At 41.8% G+C, this 15542-nt stretch overlaps 1 protein-coding gene and 1 long non-coding RNA gene across 5 annotated transcripts in view; both read right to left on the bottom strand.

The window, feature by feature from the left end:
* Positions 1-1671: 1671 nt before the first annotated feature.
* Positions 1672-5108, bottom strand: LOC307218897. Its single transcript, XR_013840091.1, has 2 exons — positions 4967-5108; positions 1672-2790 (listed from the first exon to the last, which is right to left on the bottom strand). It is a non-coding gene; the product is annotated as an uncharacterized lncRNA (long non-coding RNA).
* Positions 5109-6063: 955 nt separating this feature from the next.
* The window catches only part of LOC307218702 (sterol O-acyltransferase 1-like), a 39791-nt gene continuing 30312 nt past the window's right edge, over positions 6064-15542 (bottom strand). For all 4 annotated transcript variants that reach the window (XM_079981424.1, XM_079981427.1, XM_079981426.1 and 1 more), the window contains 5 exons: positions 12186-12283; positions 9267-9365; positions 8551-8686; positions 7408-7553; positions 6064-6205 (listed from right to left, as the gene is read on the bottom strand). In XM_079981424.1, coding sequence (XP_079837550.1) covers positions 6149-6205; positions 7408-7553; positions 8551-8686; positions 9267-9365; positions 12186-12283 — 536 coding nt within the window. In that variant the 3' untranslated portion in view covers positions 6064-6148. The remainder of the gene's footprint in view (positions 6206-7407; positions 7554-8550; positions 8687-9266; positions 9366-12185; positions 12284-15542) is intronic.

Consider the following 15542-nt stretch of genomic DNA (forward strand, 5'->3'; position numbering starts at 1 on the left):
CTATTAGAAGCATAGCATAAGGAAGGCGGAGTGGCCCTTTCTGGATCGGAGGGGCCGGAGATCGCTCCCGCTGCAGCCCCACGCCTTGCCCTACTCAGTGTCACAGCCCCACACTCGCCTGCGGTCCCCTAATTTATGAGGGGCTGATGCCATAACTGCAGCATGCAGTGGAAAATCTTCCCTGAGACCTGCCTATTGAGCAGTTGTGGTTGCTTTTACTAACATCGAACAGATGCCAGTCTTGATGTCTTATCAGTTGTAATTATTGCCCAAGGATATTTTTCTGGAAAGAGAGGTGCCAGAACTGGCCAGGATCGCCTTCTTCGTTCCCTTAGAATTGGCCATGGTGCCCCTTGGAGCATAGCTGCCAACGTTTCCTGTTTTTTAAGGGAAATTCCCTTATTCCGAATAGGATTCCTCGCAAGAAAAGGGAAAAGTTGACAGCTATGCCTTGGGAGAGGTGCCAGAACTGAGTTCTGGGGGGTTCCAGCAGGAAAAAGGCCCAGTCTTGCCCCCTCCCTGCATTTTGACAAGGCAGAGAGCATGACCCGGGTTGCTTGTGGGACCCTCCTGCCCTCCAAGCGCAATATGGATAAACAACACTGGAGGACATGCCACGGTTTTGCCCTGATCTTTCCACTGCTATTCACCTCACCCTTGAAACCTGCAAAAATTATCAGCGGGTTATCTTTAACCCTTTTCACCACAGCCAACCCCCAACCTCCCACTGAGGGATAATAGGTGACTGCTTTATAAAGGCCAACACTTCTTGCCAGGTTCTGCTATGAATCCAGATGGCCCCTTAGATGGGTTACATATAAAAGCATCTACCACTTCTGCCTGGAAAAGGGGAATCATAGTAGGGCAAACTCAGCCAGTTTAGTGGGCATCATGGGAGCCAACTCCCAAGGGCGAAGGTCCCTTCACTACTCCCAATATTTGAGGTGGGCACACACACACACACACACACACACACACACACCCAGTTGATGGGCATTCAAATAGTGTGCGTGCACCACATCATGTGATCAGTTTTGAAGGATGGGGCTTACCTGCCCCCCCCCATATTTTATTCAATGCGGAGTGTCTGGGGAGGGGAGCAGAGAAAGAGAAAACTGAAGGGGAGACTAAATGATGATGGCTGAAGCCCTGTTGGACTAGCACACTGAACAGACACACTCCATGCTGCAGCATTTTCTTGCAAATCCCACGTCTCAATGCACACCACAGATGCGCATAGATGATCATGATGATGATGATAATTTAGATTTGTAGCTGACCCTTCATCCCAAAATCCCAGGGCGGTTCACAGCAGAAAAATACAAATTGAGAATACAAAATACACCATAAAACAAAAACATAGAATGGAGAATACAGTGGTACCTCTGGTTACGTACTTAATTTGTTCCAGAGGTCCATTCTTAAGCTAAAACTGTTCTTAACCTGACACCACTTTAGCTAATGGGGCCTCCCACTGCTGCCACACCACCACCGCGCAATTTCTGTTCTCATCCTGAAGCAAAAGTTCTTAACCTGAGGTACTATTTCTGGGTCACCGGAGTCTGTAACCTGAAGCGTATGTAACCCGAGGTACCACTGTACCACACTTTCAACCAGTTTGTTGTCTAGGTGCAGTACATTGAGGCTGGAATGAATGCAGGCAGACAAGTGTCATGGATAGCAAAATATATTTCAATTTCTGTAGTACAGTATAGATCACATAATCCCTTGCAAGTAACAGAATAGGTCACAACAGAGAGTTCGATACATTTTGGAATCGGTTAACAATTCTATATCCCACCATCAACAACCTTCCCTGACCCACAATGTTCTCCATATTACAGAAGATGCAAGTGAGGCTTGGTAAGGCCATTCCGGTGTCAGGTACAGTTTGTCCTCTTCTCACCACCATCTGTGCAAGAAAAGTTTTCCATTGCTCACTCTGAGAAAGAGGAAACCTACAGCCTTGCAATCCAGCACCTTCCAGGTTAACAGGATGCCTCGTCACAGAGGTACCAAGGTTACATTCAGCTGTGTAGATCATTTGCAAGAGATTTGCAACCATGTTGTGCCCATCCAGTTTACATTCACAGATTCAGTCCCAAAGCATGAGGTTGATTACAATTAGTATACTGATCTTCCCACACGTCCCCCTTAGAAAAAAGTACACGTATTTCCCAAAGACAACAGGATTTATTTGATAAAATTCTCAAATTATATTCTGAAGATGGAGGTTTGTGTGGAGGGGGGGATTCTCTTTAAACAAGCAGCAGAAAAGGACACAATGTGATGAAAATTCTTTGGGTGGATCCCGGCCATCTTATAATGACAATTACAGTGCCATCATAGACAATTTAAAAACAAAAGCAAAAAGCTTTCTGGAATGGATGAGTCGACCATGTTAACACTGATTTAGCAATACTACAATCTGCACATATAGTTTGTAATGTTCTAGGAACAGAAATCTCCCTCACACCTCTATCTAGAACCTGCAAGTGAGTAGCCTCTAAATGCAGTGTGTTTGTTAAGGGTACTTATGAGACTCCTTCAGAGCTTACACAGGGTGTTGATCCAAATTCAGATGTTCATATTTCCTCGTCTTTCTCCAAAAGTGGATACTGTTTCAGTGCATTTTTAAGTTTTGAACTAGATTAAATACTGTACTTGACATTTGGCATCTTGAAACTACTGTTCATAATATTCAATCCAGGTGGCACTTCCCCCAAAATCCACAAAAATTATCAATGACACACCCACCTTAGTCAAATAAACCTGGAACACATGGCTTAGCTAAAAGGCAATACACTTGGGTCATATCTTTTTTTTTAAAAAAATATTTTATTAAATTTTCATAGTACACAATATACATACAAGATCCCTTCACCAAAAAAGAGTACACCAAAAAGCCAGAACAAATACACCAAAAAACCATATAGAAAAAAGGAAATAAAAAAGAAAAAAGAAAAAGAAAAAAACCAACCATTCAATACAATTTTTTTATATATAACTAACTGGACTTCCTCACATCTCCTTTACCCTGCATTATTTATATTAAAAATATCAGCAAATTATTACCTTGTTTCATACCTTATTTTGTACTTTCCAAATATTATACTTCTAAATTTAAGATAATTTTTATCATTTACTCATACCTTAAATTTAAACATATTGTTGCCTTAAATTTCGACCTTTTCTTACTTATAACTTAATTTTCTATTTTACAAAATCTATTTGCTGGAACTGAGATTTTCTAAATCGTGCAGATACTTAACATTCATACAACTTATATTGTTTTTGTAAATAGTCCTTAAACTTCTTCCAGTCCTCTTCCGTTGTTTCTTCTCCCAAGTCTCGGATTCTGCCAGTCATTTCAGCCAATTCCATATAATCCATCAATTGCGTCTGCTACTCTTCCAGTGTGGGCAAGTCTTGTGTCTTCCAATACTTTGCAATAAGTATTCTTGCTGTTGTTGTCGCATACATAAAGAAACTTCTGTCCTTCTTTGACACTTTCTCGCCGACAATGCCCAAGAGGAAGGCCTCCGGTTTCTTAACGAAGGTATATTTAAATACCTTTTTTAGTTCATTATAGATCATTTCCCAGAAGACCTCACTTTTGGGCATGTCCACCAGAGGTGAAAGAATGTCCCCTCAGCCTCTCTACATTTCCAACATTTATTATCAGACAGTGTAGCACCCTGCTTGTGGTTAACGCTTAGCTGGAATGAAATATTCAACGCAGCAATAGAGAAATTAAAATAATAATTTATTTGTCAGACAAATAAATATGAGGCACAGTGGTATATGGTTACCAAGCTCTGGCCTGGCCTCTTGCCATTCTGGCCAGCACTTATATTTCCTTAATCCAGCCCCCTTGCTCCTCCTGTGGCTGCCTCTGTCCAATCAGCCTGGTTGAAATTCCTATTGGCTGGTTGCTAGAACCAATCACAAAAGATACACCCATTTCCTCTTGTCCTTTTATGGGAAACAAAAAGCTATATATTCTTCTATCTATAAATGACAAATAAGTAGTAATATATCTTACATGTGTCTCAACAAGGAACCTTAATTACCAGCTCACCTCGCCCTATTGCCCTCCAAAACAGATGGTTAATCTTAAATTTTTATCTTAAACAGATGTCAAGGATCATCATTGAAAGATCTCCTTCCTTTGGAGGTCTCTAAACAAAAGCTTGACAACCATATGTATGCTCTAAATGATGTTTCCTGCTTGGCAGGGGAGGCTGGGCTGGTGGCTGATGGCCCCTGTGATCTCTTCCAACTATATGAAATAAGAATCTAGCATAAGGATTTAACATTTCTTAGCTTCTAATTCCTTTGCATAATTACATTTAAGCCAATATATTTAATACATAACATAAATAACCTTTTAAAAGGAAAAGAAATCTTAAAAGGATCTCAGTTTAAGAAAGAAACAACTTTAGAAAAAGACTTCCCAAAATACTCTCTTCCTTTCTGCCAGCTAGATGCTTTTCCATTGCTCTTGACCTTTGAACCTTAGGAAAATATGGCTCAAGTTTAATGGGAGGCACATGGTTTTATTTTACTATTTACCCACTCTTAATTATGTTTATCTCTTTTTTTATCTTCTGTAATATGTAGGGTCAGTGTAACCTTGGCTGTCAGCCTGTAATTCCTTTTTACGACTTTGAGAATTGTTTTCTGCTATAAATCAGGGGGTCCCCTTGTCTAGGAGTAAAAACATTGCCAAGGTTCTTAGGCAGCTGCTCTTCTGCCTGGCATGAACATTTGAAAATCTTTAAGCTCATTTTAAAATACAGGCCCTGATCAAGCCTTAATAAAAATGCAGGCTATGATTAGATGCCTCAACAGGTGATATATTTTTGCAAGCTTGACTGGGGTCATGTACCACCTATATATCATTTTCATAATATTCTCCTTCAAGGCATTACATGCCGTGAATTTTATTCCGGTGGTCCATAACCTTTCCCAGTCTACACTTGGGTCATATCAAAGTACTGATTAAAATTAGCACACTTATCACTTAAGCTGTTTTCTGCAGTATAAATCAGAATTAAGTCTCTTTTTAATTTTTGCTGCAGTTAGATGACATGAGAAAAGCCTCCAGCACCTAGAATTTACTAGGGCACCAAATTTAGGACAATACAAAAGACAGCAGCTCAAGAACCCAAAAAATTTGCATTTTCCCTATGTGCCTACGCTAGTACATAGCCCCCCCTCCTTTACACTCTTAGAACATGTCAGAAATGCGCTTTAGGGCGGCTGAGAGAAAAGCTCCAGTTTATAGACTACACAGTGAACAGTCAGCAATATAGGGGTATTGTTTTTCACAATGACACAGTCCCTCCTTATGTAGCTCTAAGCACACCACCCACCCAAGGCTGTCTCACAAAGTAAACCAGCGTTTTCAGTGGAGCAGCATGATCATTTCAAGCCAACACACTCTCTAGGTTCTTCAACACAAACTGCATTTCCCCTCCAAATCGCTACAGTAATCATCAGTGAGGAATGCAAGAAACCTAAAACTGGACATGTAGCAAAGGCCACCATTTCGCTGCTTATAAAAATTTAATCCACATAGCACTGTGGGGATTCCCCTGATCAAAACTGGGAGCCTATTGTTAAAGCTCCTCAGCCCTATGCCTCAATTCCAATCCACATTGGGGCTCGACAGATGCTATTTATTTTCAAAAGAACTAATTGCATAAACAGCCTCAGGTCCGCTTGGGTCCTTAGCTAGAGAGCAGGAACCCCTGAAGACACTGGTTCTGGTTAAAATGGGAATGATACAGCCCTTAGTAGCAGACAGCACCCACTTTTGGTATAGAAAACAGTCCCACGTGTGCACCAAGGCTTCTGGACCATGGGCCACTAAAATGGGAAAGATGCAGCCCTTAGTAGCAGACACCACCCACTTTTGGTATAGAAAACAGTCCCACGTGTGCACCAAGGCTTCTGGACCATGGGCCACTAAAATGGGAATGATACAGCCCTTAGTAGCAGACACCACCCACTTTTGCCATAGCTAAAGACAGCTTCCCTTTAAAAAGTCTGCAGTCATTTTAACACACTAGCCCAACTTGTTGCCATTGTTTAAAAGACAAGCATCTTCTGGCCTTGACGCGGAGGGATATCCCAAAGGGTGTCAGACCTTAAGATTGCAAGTCCAGGAACGCGGTTTCACATAGTCAAGGAAAGTGGGCTATAAAACACAAGAGGAACAGTAATGTTAGTCAGGAAATGCTGGGCACTTTCACTTCTGTAGAGTTATCCGTTAGCCATGAGAACAAATGCCAGTGATGAAACCCAAGTGTTTTCCTTTGCTGTCTCTCAAGCCTGGGCGGCCACCCAACTTGCAACAGCCAATCTATGCAATTAGAAGTTGGGTGGGGGTGGGAAAAGGCTTGCCTTTCCCTATAAGACCCCCAAATTGGCTTTTCTTTGGGTCAGCTTCACCCAGACGCTTTAACTCTCTGAATGGCAGGTCTTCCAGGTCAAGCAGAATTGCTAAGGTGTCTGCAATCCTGAAACTACAATCCTACTTGGCTCCAGCTACTATGAGGCCTCAACAGTCCAAGAACCAGCCCCAGGGGGTTATGCATATGCATGTGGGCTGATCTGGCACTACATATTAAATAAGGAAAGGTAGTGGGCACCGCATATTAAATGCAGCAAAGATGTAGTGAATTCTCTCTGTTTGAACCCAGGAGATCCAAAGGTGGTAGTTGAATCAGAGAACACAGCAAGTAGAATAAAGAAACCACTGTGCTCCACTAAGGCGGTTATATAGTGAAGTTTCACCCTGGGCCAGCAGGGGGATACTGTATATAGTTTTCACTCAGGTCTGTAGATAGTTTTCACTCAGGTCCACGTCAGTTATTTTAGGTGGGAAACACTGGGCTGTTGTTGCTACAATGTTGACAGCCGGCTGCCTATAAAAGCAGGCCGGCTGAGCTGTTTGCAGTCAGTTCTATTCCAGCTTACAAAATAAAGAGCTACTTGGAGAAATCGCTGTGTCGTCTGCTATGTCAACCCACAACTTAACAAAGGCCTTTCACTCTTTTCCATTACCTTCCCTTTACTCTCCCTCCCTTCTTTACTGCCCCCTTTCATCCTCTGAGAACCTTTGGCTTTCACCTCTCCAGAAGGGCAGAAACTCGCTCAGAGCTTTACATTATTCATTTAAAAAGACATGGAGGAAGTTTCAAAGGTGTTTTTTTCTGACCCTGCTGCTTGTTATTCTTGTTAGAAAGAAACCTCTACGGTAGCTATTCTGGGCAAAATGCAACCTTCTAAAAATCTGGTTTTCGAATTTTACTTTCACATCTTAGGGCTTGAATGAATAGTCCAGAATAGCAGCTCAGCTCTGTTCCTCTTATTTCCAATGACAAGTGGGATACTCACATTTTTCAAAGGGCAGTGCTTATGGGCATTCCATTCCAGGCTGTAGAGGTAAAGTATCATAGTTATACCAAGCCCAAGCGTAAGCCACAGGAGCACATTCCAAATGGGGCCTTTCCGACGGTCGCTGAGAATGAAGTTGAAAAACGCTGACGAAAGAAAATTAAAATGCACTCAAAATTCATGTTAAGGACACCAGCCGCATTCTTTCCTTGATCCCCAGTTAGCAAAGTGTCCGTATCAGTATGACACGTTGTACCTCTTTCCATAGAAATAAATGGCTCTCAACGGTTTTTTGGAGTTACAGTGGAAAAGAGACAGGGCTTTCCCTTTAAATCACACAGAAAAATCAGTGGGCCACTTACTCATATGAAACAAAGTTGGCTATATGATAGGAGAGATACTTGTCCACCATGACAGATGGTTGATACTGCCAGTGTCAAGCAGGGGGAAAGGGCACCTCTTTTCAGGTCGCAAGCTGAAGACCTCCAAAGCAAGGATCATCTCCCAAGTCTTTGAGAAAGCCGCATATCAGAGTTTGGAGCATTATCAGAACTTATTCCTCAGCCAAGCCAAGGAAGTCCTCCCTCCTACTCTGGCCATGATCAGTCTCAAAGAATGGAGATTTAACTAGGGTCAGGAGAGGCTTCTAGGTTTAGAGGGAGCAAATGGTAAAGCAGGCTGCAACACAAGCCCCTTGCATCTTAGAACATTAAGTACAGATGGCAACTAAAAGCTAATCCTCAGAATTTACATAAACTGCTGCTGCCGGAAGGTATATTTGGTAAGGTAAACTAAAGGGACCCCTGACTGTTAGGTCCAGTCACAGACGACTCTGGGGTTGCGCGCTCATCCTGCTCTATAGGCCGAGGGAGCCGGCGTACAGCTTCCGGGTCATGTGGCCAGCTTGACTAAGCCGCTTCTGGCGAACCAGAGCAGCGCACGGAAACGCCGTTTACCTTACCTATTTATCTACTTGCACTTTGATGTGCTTTCGAATGGCTAGGTTGGCAGGAGCAGGGACCGAGCAATGGGAGCTCACCCCGTTGCGGGGATTCGAACTGCCGACCTTCTGATCAGCAAGCCCTAGGCTGTGTGATTTAGACCACAGCGCCACCCGCATCCCCTGTTATATTTGGTACTTACTTCCAAAACACATGTAGACGAACAATAATACTGGATAGAAGAAACCAAAGCTCATTGCCAGGATGTATTCATGCACAACGGCGGAAAGAGTGAAGACCGACAGCATAGCGACTGCTTTGAATTTCTTCCCAAATAACTGGTGGTGAGAGAGAGACACAGACAAACAAGGGGAAGGGTGACTCTCTGATAGGTGAATGTATCAGAGGAGATCCAATTTTCAAAAACAACAGTGAACAGCTTGTGATAACCACCCTTAAATTGCCCATTCACATTTATTGCACAGGGAGGGTTGTCTCCAGTGGTGGCCTTGCTCTGTCAAAAGGACTTCTACTTGCACAAGGCAGGGCACCTCATTTTTGCTGATCCCTCCTACTCAATGGAGCCCCACAAACACTTAGCGTGAGAGCTGGAACAGTGTGGGATATGGCATAGAGAGGTGAAATTGGTGGTAGACTGGTAAAAAAAAAAAAGTGACTTCCCAAATAGTGGATACAAACCAGACTGCATAAGTACAAGCTTCTCTCTTTCCACCTTCTGTCAGATCTCTGTATGGGTAAAGTGACTAAGTATTTTACATGTTGTGTAATTCACATTTACATTAGAACTTTAATATAATCATTTTGTGGGGGAAATGTAAAGATCTCTGCCATTCCTTTTAAAAAATGGCTTTCTTTTAGAGCTGAAGCAAGGGGGTGCATTAAAAGATGGTTGCTTACCCAAAGGACATCTCTGTATGCATAGTAATACAGCCAGTCATGCACTACCACATTCAAGGTTCGGTAATACTTTGCATAAGATGTAGAATTCCACCAGTCCTGCGAGAGAGGATCAGGGAAGTAAAAAGAGCAGAGACCTTAGAGACAGTGTGTCAGAGCTGCCTCCAGGTCCCAGCTCACAGAGGACCAACGCTAGGCTGTAGTTATGTACAAAAGTCTTTATTGAGATTCAGTCTCCATTTCAAAGCCGCAGCGTGCAGCTCTACGTCCCGACCTTAGACCGGCGAAGTCCTGTCTGAGTCTCCTCCCCCTCCACACCAGTTTAAGACTCTCGCTTTGCTCCACCTCTTCCTAAATTCCTTTCTCCTCTGGGCCCTCCTGCCCGCTAGGGTCTCATCCTTCCTGGACTCCTCTGACGCTGACCCTGACGATTCTTGCCCCTCCTTCCGGCGGGCTTTAGGACCTGGTTCCCTATCCGGGCTACCTTCTGTGCCGCTCGCCTGTACCTTTGAACTTGGCGCGCGCGCCCAGCCTGCAACTTTCCTCTTAACCGTTAACTCGCTCTCCGATGGAGGCGTGGTCCACCCTGACTCATCTTCTCTCGCTGGTGGTGCATATGTGGGCTCTGACACCTGGGACTCCTCCCCCCCACTACGCTCTGGTGGGGAAGCTGGTCCTGATTTGCAACTGCTGCTCTGGGAGTCCCCGCTGGCCCCTTGCTTCTGGGGTGTCCCCCTTGGGTCGCCCCTTGCCCTGCCCATCGGCGCCCCCTTCTGTGAATCTTCCGATTCGCTGGAGAGGCTCATGGAATCTATCGGGCTGCTGTCATATTCTCCTACGCTGCCCTCGGATTGCTCCCCCTCGCTTTCCATCTCCTCTCCTCCCTGCGCTCCCGCTGAGTCCCTGACACAGTGTTTAAAACTGCAGGATCAAAGTGCCAAGTGCATTCCTGCTATTCAAGTGTTTTAGAGCAATTGGCAATACAATCTCTGTGAACATCTGGTGTACTGTTGCAATGTATAACTGAAATTCCCCAAGAGCTCATTTGCAGGCATTAAATCCTAACCTCCTCCTTCCCAAACAGCCGCCCTGAGAATAAGTCACTGGTGTCCCAGTATTTGTAGCTACACTAGGTCTCCAAGGCTCAGATCCAAAAGGATCAGAGCTAAATCAAATGTGACATTTTCTCTACATGAACAGTAATTCAATGTAGGGGGGGCAACCTGCAAACCACATTCAGAAAAGAGAAATATAGAAGGTAGCTGAAATTCAGAGGCTTTTCTATCACTGTCCTCTAAACTGCTCAAACTAATCATTAATGGCCCCAAGTGGAAGCAGCAGCAGGATCAGAACACACATTTGTATGATCCCTTGGAATTATTCATTTATTTAACAACATGTCTATATATACTGCTTGACTACAAATAGAACCTCTGAGCATTATACATAAGGCATTAAAATTGCCAATAAAAGTTTAAAAAGATCATATGAAGAAAATAATAAAAATTTATCTGGAAAAAAAATCTGTCTAAAATGTATAAGTTACTGTTGGAGTGGCATACAACGGATGAACAAGTTAAATCAGAGGTGTAGGACATAACATAATGTTTGAGGATTGGGAAAGATTGTGGAAGAAAGGGGTTAAGTTCACTGCATGTACAATGTTAAAGGAGAATATAATGAAAAGGATGTATAGATGGTATTTGACCCCTGTTAAATTAGCAAAGATATATCATATTTGTGATAATTTATGCTGGAGATGTGAAGAAAAAGAAGGAACTTTTTATCACATGTGGTGGACCTGTCCCAAGGTGAAAGACTTCTGGGAAAAGATTTATAATGAATTGGAAAAAAATGTTGAAATATTCATTTATAAAGAAAGCAGAGGCCTTTCTTCTTGGAATAATAGGTTTGGAATTGCCCAAGAAAGATGTTAAATTATTTTTGTATGCCACAACTGCCACTCAAATTTTATTAGCAAAAAAGTGGAAAACGCAAGAATTTCCTACAGTGGAAGAATGGCAGGTGAAGATGATGGAGTTTTCGGAGCTGGCCGACCTAACTGGAAGAGTCCGCGACCAGAAGGAGGAGGCGTATCAGGAAGAATGGACAAAATTTAATGATTATTTAGTTAAATATGTAAAATTAAATTAATTGGAAATAGCTTGCAGATATTTAATTGGCTTAGGATTTCATATAAGTTAAGTGATGAATCAATATGTTTAATTTTAAAATTAAAAGATATAAGGATGTTAATGTTTTAGTAAAATTTCATAAGAACTTTGATTTGGAAAACCGTTAAAAGGAAGTGCATTGAAGCGAGGAAGTCACTTAACCATGTTAATAAGTGTAATTTTAATAAGATTATGATCCATGTTTGTTTATTTGTTTTGTTTATAATTTTGTGAAAATCAATAAAAAAATTATAAAAAAATAAAATAAAGGCGCCTGTATATGACAACACTAAAAGAAGGCTGCAGGTGAGTTCTGCTATTTATAGAGTGGACATACTTTTCTTCCATGACGCCATACCCAAATCTATTTACATTTGTTTAAAAGTCACAGCAAGGTTAAAATTCTATCCAAAAAGCCCAGTAACACAACACATAGCAACAAATGCTTTTGAATCAGGAATGTCAACAGAAAAAAGGCACAGGTTCCCTTTTTCACCAGAGGTAAAGGAATGTATTAACAGGTTGTCCAGAAAACTGATGGTATCTGATCGGCCTCTCTAGGCAGGAGGAACCTCATCAATGGCAAAATGACACACACACACACACACACAACATTTCTATCAAATGGAGCGTTCCACGAACCAAGGTACACTCTAAAACTGATAGCAAATACTTCTTTGCATGTTGTGTTTTGTGCGTGTGTGTGTGTGAGAGAGAGATATCATGAGCCTTGCACATCAATTACCTTGCAGAACATTCTGTCACCAAAGCGCAGCATCTCAGCAAAAGCATTCAGCCAGCAGTGAAGGAGTAAATAATAAAAGATGAATGTCGACAATATATCTGTGGAGCAATGAAGAAAACATGTATTTCAGGCTAATTCATTTCATTCATGTGGAGGGGGAAATGGCTTGCCCTCCCCCCTCTGTATTGCTCCCCAAGTTTCCATAAAGGCTCTGGAATAGCAAACACTTGAAATAGAAGCAATGAAAGTATTGATTGACCTTGCTTAAGACAAAATCTGAGGATGTTTGCTCTTGACCATTTGCTAATACAGTGTTGGGCAAAGGTTTGTTGATCATATGCCACATATACTGTACTGCAAAAGCTCTGTGAGGGGCAAATGGCAGCAAATAAGCTAGCAAGGATAAGAAATGGGCCTAGCAATAAAGATCATTAAAGATTGTTAATGTGTAAATGTAAAGCTATGTATTTTAGTTGCTTTGGTCATATTTGCTAAAGTATTAGTTAGCTTGAACCTTTATATATATAAATAGAAGACGTATAATTGTAGCACCCTGCTTGTGGTTAACGCTTAGCTGGAATGAAATATTCAACGCAGCAATAGAGAAATTAAAATAATAATTTATTTGTCAGACAAATAAATGAGAGGCACAGTGGTATATGGTTACCAAGCTCTGGCCTGCCCTCCTGCCATTCTGGCCAGCACTTATATTTCCTTAATCCAGCCCCCTTGCTCCTCCTGTGGCTGCCTCTGTCCAATCAGCCTGGTTGAAATTCCTATTGGCTGTTTGCTAGAACCAATCACAAAAGATACACCCATTTCCTTTTGCCCTTTTATGGGAAACAAAAAGCTATATATTCTTCTATCTATAAATGACAAATAAGTAGTAATATATCTTACATGTGTCTCAACAAGGAACCTTAATTACCAGCTCACCTCTTGCCCTCCTTGCCCTATTGCCCTCCAAAACAAATGGTTAATCTTAAATTTTTATCTTAAACAGATGTCAAGGATCTTGAGTTCACATCATCATTGAAAGATCTCCTTCTCTTGGAGGTCTTTAAACAAAGGCCTGACAACCATATGTGTGCTCTAATGATGTTTCCTGCTTGGCAGGGGGGCTGGGCTGATGGCTGATGGCCCCTGTGATCTCTTCCAACTATATGAAATAAGAATCTAGCATAAGGATTTAACATTTCTTTCTTTCTAAATCCTTTGCATAATTACATTTAAGCCAATATATTTAATACATAACATAGATAGCTTTTTAGAAGAATAAACCTTTTCAAAGTAAAAAAGGAAGGAACAGTTTCCAGCCTCAAAATAAGATAGGAAGAAACCTATCTTCGCCAGCCAAGCCAGTTGCCTTTTTCACTGCTCTTGACCTTTCAACCTTAGGAAAATATGGCTCAAGTTTAATGGGAGGCACATGGTTTTATTTTACTATTTATCAACTCTTAATTATGTTTATCTCTTTTTTTATCTTCTGTAATATGTAGGGTCAGTGTAATCTTGGCTGTCAGCCTGTAATTCCCTTTTTACGACTTTGAGAATTGTTTTCTGCTATAAATCAGGGGGGGCCCTTGTCCAGGAGAATAAACATCTTGCCAAGGTTCTTAGGCAGCTGGTCTTCTGCCTGGCATGAACATTTGAAAATCTTTAAGCTCATTTTAAAATACAGGCCCTGATCAAAAATATAAGCTTTGATAAAAATGCAGGCTTATGATTAGATGCCTCATAATGTTGTGCTTCTGTTTTCAGGCCACCAACTGAGCAAGCAGACTTTCCCATCTCTGGGGGGGGACTCCATGAGGAATTTAAAAGATAAAAAAGGAGTTTACCAAAAACAAAAAAGCAAACAAACAAACACTGAAGCCTTTCTGCTAGGGGTTATATGGTTAAAAATTCCAAAAAAGGATGGTTAAGTTGTTTATGTATGTAACTACAGCTAGGTTTTCAGCTAAGAGCAACAGAAAAAATTACAGCCTATTGTGTTATGATTATGATAAATGAGTGACAATAGGCTGCAGCAAAGGGGGGGATAAGGAAAACATCACAGAAAATGGGTTGAGAAGTCAAGAACAGAAAAGAGATCCCTTTTTAAAAATGCATTGGAATGTTATGTGTAAAATGTTCAGAAATTTAATAAAAGTATTATTTAAAAAATTGTTAATGTTTTAGATAATTTTGTTGCTTTAGTCATACTTGGTAAAGTATTAGTTAGCTTGAACCTTTATATACCTGCATATATAAATAGAAGGTATATAAAGTCCTTTACCAATATCAGACTATATAGACTAGAACCAAGGATAAAGAATCTGCTGTTTGAGTTAAAGATTTACTTTTGTGTCATCTGTTTATTGTTTGACTTGGCTGTTCTGGTCTGAGGTTAGTTTGTTGTACTAAGTGATGACTTGTAAGGGGGTCTTGACCACAGCATGGAGGTCATGACCAGAGCATGAGGATGTCATGTCATCGCTAATGCATAATGGTCAATGTAGAACTCGTTATATATTTAGCATGATGTAAACTGTATGTGAAAGAATATAAAAGTGTATTGAAACCTGTGATCAGTACAGTACCCACCATTTTAGGGGACTGTCCTTGACTGCAGTATAGTTAATAAAAGGGTACTGTCTTGCTGGAATCCTTGGTTGAATTTCTTATTGAATGCCCTACCTGGGACGAACCTGGGGAGTGATTTTGGCCCCTCCCTTGACAATGACCATGTAAATAACTGATTACCCTCCCATTAGGAACCATTGTCTGTTTTTTGACTGGCACCTAAAACAGACAATGATGGAGCCAGGCACTCTTCCCTGGGGACCGCATTCTACAAGCAGGGAGCCACCGCTAAAAGAGTCCGTTTCCATGTTCCACCCTCCACTCCTCCCTAAGATATTTATGCAGTGACCAGGCTGGTTCACCAGCAGAGAGGAAGCCCTTCTGGTGTTGGGGTCCTGAGCCGCATGAGGATTTATAGGTCAAAACCAGCACTTTGAACTGAGTCCAGAAACTAACAACTGCTTGCATCCCCAACACAAGACTAAAAAGCAGAGTTGGATGAAGCAGGATCGCACCTTCTCCAGTCTACTAGTACTGATGTTACTAAGAACATACTGCAAAAGGTGTTCAGAGAGAAGAGCAGTAGCTCAGTGGTAGTGAGCGCATGCAAAAGGTCAATCTGCAGCCTCTCCAGGTAGAGCCAGAAAAAGTTCCCTGTCTGGAAACCCTGGAGATCCACTCCTGGTCAGTGTGGACGACCCCGAGCTAGATGGGCCAGTGGTCTGATTAGGGTAAGGCAACTTCCCATGTTCTCTCTCAGAACAGTGAGATTCACGCTCAGCTTAAGCTATT

This window comes from Podarcis cretensis (assembly GCF_951804945.1).
Source record: "Podarcis cretensis genome assembly, chromosome: 6".
NCBI lineage: Eukaryota > Metazoa > Chordata > Lepidosauria > Squamata > Lacertidae > Podarcis > Podarcis cretensis.